At 36.3% G+C, this 10,604-nt stretch overlaps 1 protein-coding gene across 4 annotated transcripts in view; it reads right to left on the bottom strand.

The window, feature by feature from the left end:
- LOC109822485 overlaps positions 1-10,604 on the bottom strand; it is a 22,424-nt gene that overhangs the window by 2,629 nt on the left and 9,191 nt on the right. For all 4 annotated transcript variants that reach the window (XM_020388684.1, XM_020388686.1, XM_020388685.1 and 1 more), the window contains 3 exons: positions 8,449-8,580; positions 8,190-8,312; positions 6,878-7,027 (listed from right to left, as the gene is read on the bottom strand). In XM_020388684.1, coding sequence (XP_020244273.1) covers positions 6,878-7,027; positions 8,190-8,312; positions 8,449-8,580 — 405 coding nt within the window. The remainder of the gene's footprint in view (positions 1-6,877; positions 7,028-8,189; positions 8,313-8,448; positions 8,581-10,604) is intronic.

Here is a 10,604-nt window from a genome sequence, read left to right as displayed (position 1 = left end):
AAGTGGAATTAGGGTTAGGGTTTTCATTAATTAATTAATTTAATTAGTAAATAATTAGATTAATTGGTATAATTAACTACCATTTATTATTCGAGTTGTATAACCCTATAACCCATTAAGGCAGACCCGATCCAATATGTAATGGACCTGACCCGCTACAGGAATGGATTGGATCCATTAAAATTTTAACCTGACCTATTATGAAATGGGTCAGACCCATTAATTTCCAGACCCGACCTATTATAGTTTTGACCATTCATTTTGTTTTGGTCGTTACAGATCCGTTTTAAGTCCGATTTGAGTCCATAAATAGTCGTTGGAAAGATTATTCTGTGTAGTTTTCAACTATATAGTTTTTATTTTCATTTTATAAAGTTTTAATACAGAAATTTGGACAATTCATAAAAAATTATTGTATGTACATAAAGATAATTGATTTACCCTGATTATATCCTTAATTCAGATGGGGTAAATATTTGGGTTCATGATAAAACAGAAACAGTATTAGATCAACCTATGAGGTTAAGAAAGATCAATAAAACAATCACTTAGAAATTATGATAGAGTATGTTAGTGTCTTGCCCAAAGGTGACCAACTTATGATATCCTAATTTTCTAAGGTTGAGTTTAGTCTCATTTGGACTGGAAGGTCGCACTTACCAGTGGGTACTGGGTGGACTACTAGTCTTGTTCAAAGGTGTCTAAGAAATCCTCTACAGGATAAGTGGTACAGGATAGCTGAAACATGCCAGTGAGAGGAGAATAACCCTATTGTCCAAAGTTTAGGAAGTGTTCAAATCAAATTGACGCTATGTAGGCTAGTCCTATAGGTGATTATATATATATCACATTTGGGAGGACGAATAGCATATCAAATCACTTGCCCAAAGGTGTGATGAGATGATGCACCCTTCTGTCCCGCAGAGTGGAAGGTTGCATACGTGAAACACTCTGACCTATCCATTCTAACCCTAAATTAGATGTGAAAATATTAAACTTAATAAAATTAAAGGTTTTATTTGATTTATACGTCCATGACTTAATGCAGATGGACGAACAGTTTATCCAGAAGCATCTGACTGGGATTGAGCCCCTCACCGGTTCTAATTATGACAGCTGGAAGGTACAAGTTGAAATAGTACTTAGGTGTCTTGACTACGACTATGTTCTCACTAAAGATAAGGCAGAAGAGCCTGATGAGTCATCAAGTCTATCTGAAAAGAAATCTCATGCTAAGTGGGTCAAAGCCAACAAGGTTGCAATGTTGATCATTAGAACATCGGTGGACCAGACTATTCGTGGAGGGATTCCGGCTTGTGAAACTACTAAGGAGTTGCTTGAGACCATCAAGAAGCAGTTTGAAGGATCCGTTAGAGCGAGACAGTACAATTATCTAGTCAAACTCATTAATCTGAAATATGATGGAAGTGGTGATGTTCGTCAGCACATTTTGAAGGTCTCTCGGTTGATCATTCGTCTCAGGGAGTTGGGACTTCAATTAGAGGATGATCTGACGGATCATTTTGCAGTCGTTTCTCTACTAAGCAAATTTGACACTTTTAAGGTGAACTACAGTTCTCAAGACAGAAAATGGGACTTGAATGAGCTTATTGTTGTATGTGTTGCTAAAGAAGAGCGGCTAAAAATAGGAAAAACTAAGATGGAAAATCTGACACATGGCAAGCTTGGACCAAATAAGACAGGAAAGATATCCTTCAAGAATCAAGGGCATAATAAGGGGAAGAAGTCTTTCGGTAATTTTTTTACTGTTTCTAGCACTTCTTCAGCAAGTGAAAAGGTTGGATGTTTCTTTTGTAAGAAACCTGATCATATGAAGATAGACTATCTGAAATATAAGCAACGGCTGAAGAAGAAGGGAGGTAGGGATTTAGTTCATATTTTTTGTGAAAAAAATTTAGTTGATGTTCTCTCAAATTCTTGGTGGATTGATTCTGGTGCCTCTGTGCACATTTTAACTTCATTAAAGGGAAATCCACAGTCAGAAGGCGAGGACAAATGAGCAGTTGTTTTCGGGAAACTCGTAGCCTTTGGAGGTGGAGCTTGTTGGGACTTTCAGTCTGTGTTTGGATTCAGGAATTTCTTAGTTTTATCAGACACTTTCTATGTACCTTCTATGAGAAGGAATCTTATTTTAGTTTCTAGACTTTCTGGATCTGGTTATAGCTTTGTTTTCGAGAATAATTCTGTTTCTATCAGAAAATGTTTGGATTTTATCGGACATGGTTTTTTAATTGACGGTCTTTATAGATTAAATCTGGATGTAATTTTTCCTTCCCCTCTCTGTATGTCAGTGAATTCATCTTCTTCTAATATAAAGCGTCCTAGGCTTAATAGCAATTCTTCCATATTTTGGTATCAAAGATTAGGACATGCTTCAAGAAAGCGATTGGAATCCTTAGTAAAGTCTGGTGTTCTTGAACAATTAGATTTCTCTCGTTTTGGTACATGTGTTGACTGTATCAAGGGAAAGATGACTAAATTGAGAAAATTTAAAGTCTCCAGGAGTGAAGGTCTCCTTGACCTCATTCATACAGAAATTTGTGGACCTATTCCTACTCCCTCTCATGGAATGAAGGTCTCCTTGACCTCATTCATACACAAATTCACACAGATATTTGTGGACCTTTTCCCACTCTCTCTCGTGGTGGTCAGCGATACTTCATTTCCTTCATAGATGATTTTTCGCACTATGTCTATATTTTTCTACTTCACCACAAATATAAAGTATTGGATGTTTTCAAGATCTTTCAAGCTGAAGTTGAAAAACAGTTAGAAAGAAAGATTAAATCTGTGCGTTCTGATCGAGGTGAGGAATTCTATGGTAAAAACGATCAGGACGGCACAAATCATGATCCCTTCATTGAGTACTTGAGGTCACAAGGCATTGTTCCTCAGTATACTCTCCTAGGTTCTCTGCAGCAAACTGGAGTAGCTGAAAGAAGAAATTGTACTTTATCAAGATGTTGTTCGAAGCATGATGAGTCATTTAGATTTGCCTGAAAGTTTTTGAGGTGAAAAATTGAAGACAGCTGTATATGTCATAAATCGTCTTCCTTGTAAGGCAGTAGCTGAGACTCCGTTCAAGCTTTGGACTGGTAGGGATCCTAGTCTTAGTCATATGCGTGTTTGGGGATGCTTAGCAGTTGCGCGACCTTATAATCCAGATATTAAGAAATTAGAAGCCCGAACAGTATTACGTCACTTTATCGGCTATCCTACAAGATCTAAGGGCTACAGGTTCTATTGTTCTTCTCGGTCTAACCAGTTCTTTGAGACACAGCATGCTGAGTTTTCTGGAAGATCCTAATGCTTCTTCAGAACATCGCGGTCTGAGTTTTGAGGAAGTTTTAAAAGATGAGCAGTCACTTCCGTTATTAAATGTCATCTCTAGATTCCCTACTCTTCCAGATAGCATTCCACCTCCTCCTCCAGTTCAAGAAAGCTTTGTACCAACGGAAGAGCCACAACCTGTTAGAAGATCCTCTAGAGTCAGAAGATCTGCCATACCTGATGACTATGAGGTCTATCTTCAGGAAAGTGGATGCATTGATCCAGAATCTGATAATCCCTCATCATACTCAGAAGCTAGAGATAGCATTCATGCAGCTGATTAGCTGAAGGCTATGAAAGAAGGGCTTCAATCAATTGAAAAGAACTCTGTTTGGGAGTTGGTACCTTTGCCAAACAAAGCTAGAGCAATAGAATACAAATGGGTCTTCAAGACCAAAAGGGATTCTGAAGGAAACATTAAGAGATTTAAGGACAGGTTAGTGGCTAAGGGTTTCAAGCAGAAAGAAGGGATTGATTACGTCGATATTTTTTCTCCAGTATCTAAGAAAGACTCTCTCAGGATAGTTCTTGCTCTCGTCGTCCATTTTGATCTTGAGCTCCATCAGATGGATGTCAAGACGACATTCTTGAATAGAAATCTAAATGAGGAAATCTTTATGGTGCAGCTTGAAGGGTTAACAGTTAAGAAAGATCTGGTTTGCAGATTAAAGAAGTTAATATATGGTCCCAAACAGGTTTTAAGTGATATTCATCTCCTACATGAGACTAAGGATTTTCTTTTGAGACATTTCGATATGAAAGACCTCGGAGATGCTCATTATGTTTTAGGCATCAAGATCCATGAGATCAGGCTAAATGCTTGTTGGGCTTATCTCAAAGGGCTTATATTGGGAAAATCCTTCAGCGATATGGCATGAAGTTTTGTGCACCAGGTAAAGCTCCAATTGTCAAAGGAGATATGTTCAACAAATCTCATTGCCCGTGAAATGAAGTTGAGCGTAGGCTCGTGAACTCTAAGGAGTATGTCTCTGTAGTTGGCAGTCTAATGTATGTGGTGTCATGTATCAGGCCAAACATCAGTTATATCGTGGGAATATTAGGCAGGTTTCAGCAAAATCCTGGTGTAGCTCATTGGAAAGCTATAAAGAAGGTTTTGCGGTATTTGCAGAGGACCAAGGATTTTATGTTGGTCTACAGAAGGTCTGAAAATCTAGAAGTCATCGGTTATTCAGATTCAGATTTCACAAGATATGCTGATAGCAGGAAATCAACATCAGGTTATATATTTCTGCTTGCTGGAGTAGTTTTCTAGAAAAGTGCCAAGCAGTCCTTAGTGACGACATCCACTATGAAGGTAGAGTATGTTGCTGTTTTTTTGAAGCAACATTGCACGCCTCTTGGCTCAAAATTTTCACCAGTGAACTAAAAGTGGTGGGTTCCATTCAGAGACCAGTAAAGTTGTATTGTGACAATCAGGCAGTCGTACAGTTTATAAAGAACAAGAACTTTTCCGGAAAGAATAAACACATCGGTGTGAAGTACTTGTTAGTCCTTGATAAGGTCGAACAAGGATTGATTGAGGTTCCTCATCTGTCAACTCAGTTGATGATTGCTGATCCTTTGACCAAGGGAATTTTTTTAGGACTCTTCAAGGAACATGTCTCGAGTATGGGTGTTTTAGAGTCTTTCGATTATATATTATCAGTGAGATTTAGTTGTCGTAGTAGTTTTGTTCTATTTTCAAGTACTATATTCTGGATTGCTTTGAGCTCATAAAGAAACTATTGTGCTAATTTTTTAGCAGTTTGATATTTTCAAGCATTGTGTTATTGATCATTGTTGCTTGATATACATTTTTAAAGTAAAGAAAACTAAAGTTTAAAGTAAAGAGTTTCAAGTTAATCGTAAAGAAACTCGAATTAAAGATAGTGGTCCATAGAGTCATAAAGATTAAAATAAAGAGACTCTTAAATTTGTGCAGAAGCTGAATGTGATTGTGCATCATATTTGAGGCTTTCGTTCTGGACTAAAGGTGATAGTTTTCACATGGCGGATGTCGGTAAAAGTTTCAGAACGGCATACACGTTTGTGGATGTTGCAGAGGACACTTAAGGGCGTACATCGGATTTGACCATAAGGGATGTACGGCTCTATTACACTCCACTAAAACCACTATAAGAAAAATGTCTTTAGAACATTAGTGGTACTAGCGGTTGGACCGTGGAGTGACCTTGTACCATATTAGAGCATATAGTATTTTCACGATCAAGCATTAGTGGTACTTTTGTTTTAAGGAAAAGGTTTCAGAAACTATCCTAATTAGAATCATGGCAACAAGTTGTTTTCTAAAATAAATGGGTGCGCACCCGACTTTAAAAGTTTTCAAAAAATTAAATGTTTTTTTAAATTAAAATGAGGTATGTTGTGCCAAGTGGGAGATTGTTGGGTTCGATTAATCCAACGAACTCATGTGGTCCAACCTACTCGTTTTTGGATTTGATTTAAAGTTGTCATCGATTCAAGTTAGGATCAGGATGCTAACCACATGGTCTGGTTAGATAGTTTTCTATTTATCAAGTTGGGTGGTTATCTTGAATATCTAAAGGATAGGATCGATCGGAGTGTAATCCTACGGTTGTGATTAAACCATGATGGGTAGGGTAATCACAAATATCTATTTAAGGGTGGGAGTCCCTCCTCTCAACCGTACGCAGAAAAGAGACTAAATTCCCATCGTTGGCTACGGGAGAAGAGAGGAGAAGACTTCCATTGTTTTCGACGGTGAACGATAACTTTAATCTGAACTATTCATGTCTAGATCGTTAAATAATCCAACAATTCAATTTCTCGATGAACATTGAGGAACATTTGCATGGGGACAACTAGGTATAAATGAATTCAATGATTGTAAACAACAATGTTATTACTATGCTGGGTTCAGAAATCAAGGGAAACGAAGTGGACGAGCAAGCAGGTTTTGATGAGCTCTACTACGGGCCTTTTTTTTTTGGTTGACATATGAATTTCAGTATGACTGAATGTGCAGGCAACTTTGACAAATAATCCTGCTGGCATAGAATAAAATATGGTACCACGTGCAAATTTCTATTAATAGTCAAAAAAAAAATCAACATATGGCCTATTAGTCATCAAAAGGTATCTCACGTGTACAATTGACAGCATTATGATATCCCAAAATATAGAATTATATAGATCAAATTTAGAATTATATAGATCAAATTAACAGTACATAAAGATATGAGTTTAAATGTTATTTCCCCAGAAATATTTATATCTTCTTTAACAACTACTCAAGTTTAGCTAATCAAGTTATAGAAGCATACAACATTTATTCTAATTTATTCTAATAAACTAATAGTAAGATCCAAAGGAAAAGAAAAATGAATAGAAGTTATATTAGAATAATGAATGGGTGATGATTTTTCTTTTTTTTTGTTTCATATGTATTACTTTGTGTGTGTGTGTGTTTCGAGGGGTAAGCACAAAAAGTACACAAGTATCCAAGCAAATTATAGACAGAGAGAGTGAATGTTCAGCTACTTACTTGCATGCGATGAGACCGACGGGTCCTGATACACGACTTTGCCATATCAACAAGCTTTTGTCTCTCCTCAAGGGTTTCTTTGCCTTTTGTGTACAAAAGGGACTTTCTAGAACTCATACTAACTTGGTCGGTGTTTTCTCCATATGCATCCTAAAGAGATCCATACCAAAAAATAATAACTATCAATATCCCAAGTAAATATCATATACTGAACATAGGTTTGTGGCACAATGAAGTCCTGCCAGACACCAACTTTCGTGCAAGTGTACAGTTAGTTGCGGTGGTGAACAACTTGGAAGCCTGGAAGGGGCTCTTTTTTCGTGCCTATTATGGATAGTAAAATAATGGAACAGATTAAAGTTCAAATGCTCCTATAAGGAATTGGATTGAATGGGAACAACTACTATTAATTATTCCAGTATATATAGACAATCTACAAAATTTGATCCATTTTGGATATTATTATACTATCGTTACATGTAGTAGTATTTGTTAACCTGAAAACATAAGTATCAACAAACTGTCATTTTGTTCCAAATAATGATGGCTAACTTTGCTATTAAATCTTTTCTTAGGAATTGGATTGAACGGGAACAACTGCTATAAATTATTCCGGTATATATAGACAATCTACAAAACCTGATCCATTTCAGATATTATTATACCCTAGTTACATCTACTAATATATGTTAACCTTAAAACATAAGTATCAACATACTGCCATTTTGTTCCAAATAATGATGGTTTAACTTTGCTAATAAATCTTTAAGTGCTACATGGAGTCATGGACATTTAATTTTGTCATGTCCTTAAATGTTAGTCCCCTGAGGAACTATATGAATGATTTAGGCTTGTTTAATGGTTTAGTTTGGATTCATAGGTTTAAGTTCTGTACAATCATCTTCAAATAATCAGGCTGTTGCTAAATTGAGCATTTGGAATAGGGGATGCAGACACTTAAAAATTTTGGATTCCAATGGATATTCTACGAATTTGGAAAGCTGATTATATTTTTATCCTATTTTGAACAATTTGATTCAAGTTTTCCCCCCCATTATAGGAATATGGATTTAGGTTTAGTTTACTTTAGACAGAGTTACTTTGCATTTTCCCCAAACTTACAGGCATCAACATGACAGACTAGAATGAATGTCAGTATCAATATCTAAATAAAAACATATTATGGAACATACCAAAGAACTGCAAAATTTCTCTTGTGAAATCTAGAGTACAAAACATATGATTGTGACTTAAAAATTTAGGAAAGGAAGAAACGATGCAACTTGTACTGAAGAGGGCAATCAGAAATTACCTGTTGATTTAGTGTAATCTGACCATTTTCAAGAACCATTCCGACCTGTCTTGCTAGATCAGAAGATAAGTGCACAAGCCGTTGCAAGGATTTCTCCTTTACTGTTTTCAGGATCCACAATGGCTGAACAATTCAGATTAAAGCATAAGGAATTGCCTCAAACTACTATCAGTACATGCCGTGTTTCTGAACAGGATTTCTGAACAGGATAGAAGATGATGAATGTTGAGAGAATACAAGACAATGAAGTGATCCTTACCGTTACAAGGTGATTAGTATGACCGATGTATCTCCAAATAGAAGGACCTTCACAGACAACATGGCTTGCAGGACAACCAATAAACCATTGTTCCAAGATCATTGCACCTTCTCTGGTAGCTGCATCAACAACCTATAGGCAGGGTCCATAGGAAAAATAGGTGAGTATTGTTAATATAATTTGCATGATATACTTTGTTATAAAATCTTGTCCAACAACGTCATTTTAAGACATCCAATTAAACAGCATGAGATGTAAGGTTAATATTGGAGGATGCGTTGGAATTTACACTTCATAGATGAATTATTTCCCAACAAAATGAGTTACGAACCTTATAAGTTATCGGAACAAGAAAACTATACTCTCGCTCACAGACACTATCCCAACTCTCGCTAATTGTTGGAACAGGTTATTATTCCAATCAGATGATGTTGTACTGAAGCAATCAGCAATTACCGCCTCTAATGCTCCACAGGAAACGGGACGTCAATAAACTACAAGGATGGAAAAAAAACCTGCTGACGAACATGCCCTCGCCAAGCTTGCAATGAACAATTACTTAACCTAAGAAAACATATGCTAGGAAAATTTTAAATTGTCTTAGCTGTAAGGTCCTACTACACCTTTTAAAGATTGCAAGTTATAAAGAGATATAGCAGTAAAAGTGGTCATTTTTATGCACTAATAATGAACCCAACAGAGGTATTATGGGGGTCTTATGAACATGATATTCATTTATCAAGTGTCCTTTCTAATTTGTTTAACTTCAGTTAAATAAATATAATTTTACCATTAGACAGCCTCTTTTATCTTCTGAGTGTGGAGGGGTCAGAATAAGGACGTTAAATCAAGTTCTGAACTGACTAATGACTATGTTGCCCGAAAAGGGAAGTTCTGCTATGTACAAAATCTAATGTGTTCTTGCATGTTATTCCCATATACTTCTCTTACTACGTATCACCATGTTGAATAACTACAATAGATTAGTGACATTAGTCCCTTTCAAAATTTTAACTTTCTTGCATAAAAATCCTTAATTAAACATACTTAGAGTGTGCTAAAAGAATATTTTGACTTTACGGTCACAACGAAAATATCTGCAGCCATAAGTATGGCTATCTCTTGAAAGTAGGCTTAGAAAGAAAACACCTATAGCGGAAGTCAAGATAGGAGAGATTGATTAGTATTTAAACTGTTCATTTCTACCTTAAAATCACACTAGTGGGCTCTAGCATCCACTTGGTTAATATGTTCAATGTGTACCACTATATAAACTAGCTCTTGCCAACCAAAGTTCCGTAACTCACAAGGGAGGATCATTTTCAGTCCTATCAAGATCCTAGTCCACAAGAAAAATACATATTATCTTTTCAGCTAAAGCCAATAATCATAAGTTACCATATCCAATTTTTTCTATATTATCAATTCACGTTCAAAACTTAATGCTTTGAACATTGTATGAAAAGCTTTAACTTAAAAAAGGTTGACTTTAGGGAGCATTACTTTGAACAACTTGCACTCTTCAAACCCCTTTTAAAGAATGGTCCACTTAACTACTCTTAAGCAAAATAAAGAAAACTAATGAAATAACTAGTACTTAAATACCTTTTAGTTTCCCCGACTTAAAACTTATATACCCTCACTTGTTCTGGCAGCTATTATGTACCCTGAAAGTTTCAAATAGACATTTTAGTATTTCTTATGCAAACGTGAGAAAATTCCCTTGACTACTATGACACTCATAAACTAATTTTAAAACTTTTTACCCCTTAATGTTTGTTGAATGGGGATCTAAAATGCTAATTTTAGAATTTCCCCCCATTTTATTACGGTATGTTTAAAATAGAATTATGGTGTGTTTGGGAACTTGGATTTGGGCCTGGATTTAAAATCCAGGGTATTTCAAATCCAAATATCAAGTTTGGGTTCTGATTTGGACCTAGATTTTAAAATCAATTGATTTAACAAAGAGGAATTTGAAAGCCCAAAACAACTGATTTTAAATTTAACCCCACCCTGTCATTTATCAAATCACGACCCGATCATTTAACAAAGAGGAATTTCAAGTCGCGATCCCCCCTCTCTCTCTCTCTCTCTGGTTTCGATCTCCCCCTCTCCGCCTCCCCTCGCCGTCGCCTCCCCGCACCGTCGCCTCC

Source organism: Asparagus officinalis, chromosome 8, assembly GCF_001876935.1.
Source record: "Asparagus officinalis chromosome 8, Aspof.V1, whole genome shotgun sequence".
Classification (NCBI taxonomy): Eukaryota; Viridiplantae; Streptophyta; class Magnoliopsida; order Asparagales; family Asparagaceae; genus Asparagus; species Asparagus officinalis.
This window is presented reverse-complemented; position numbering and strand designations above follow the sequence as displayed.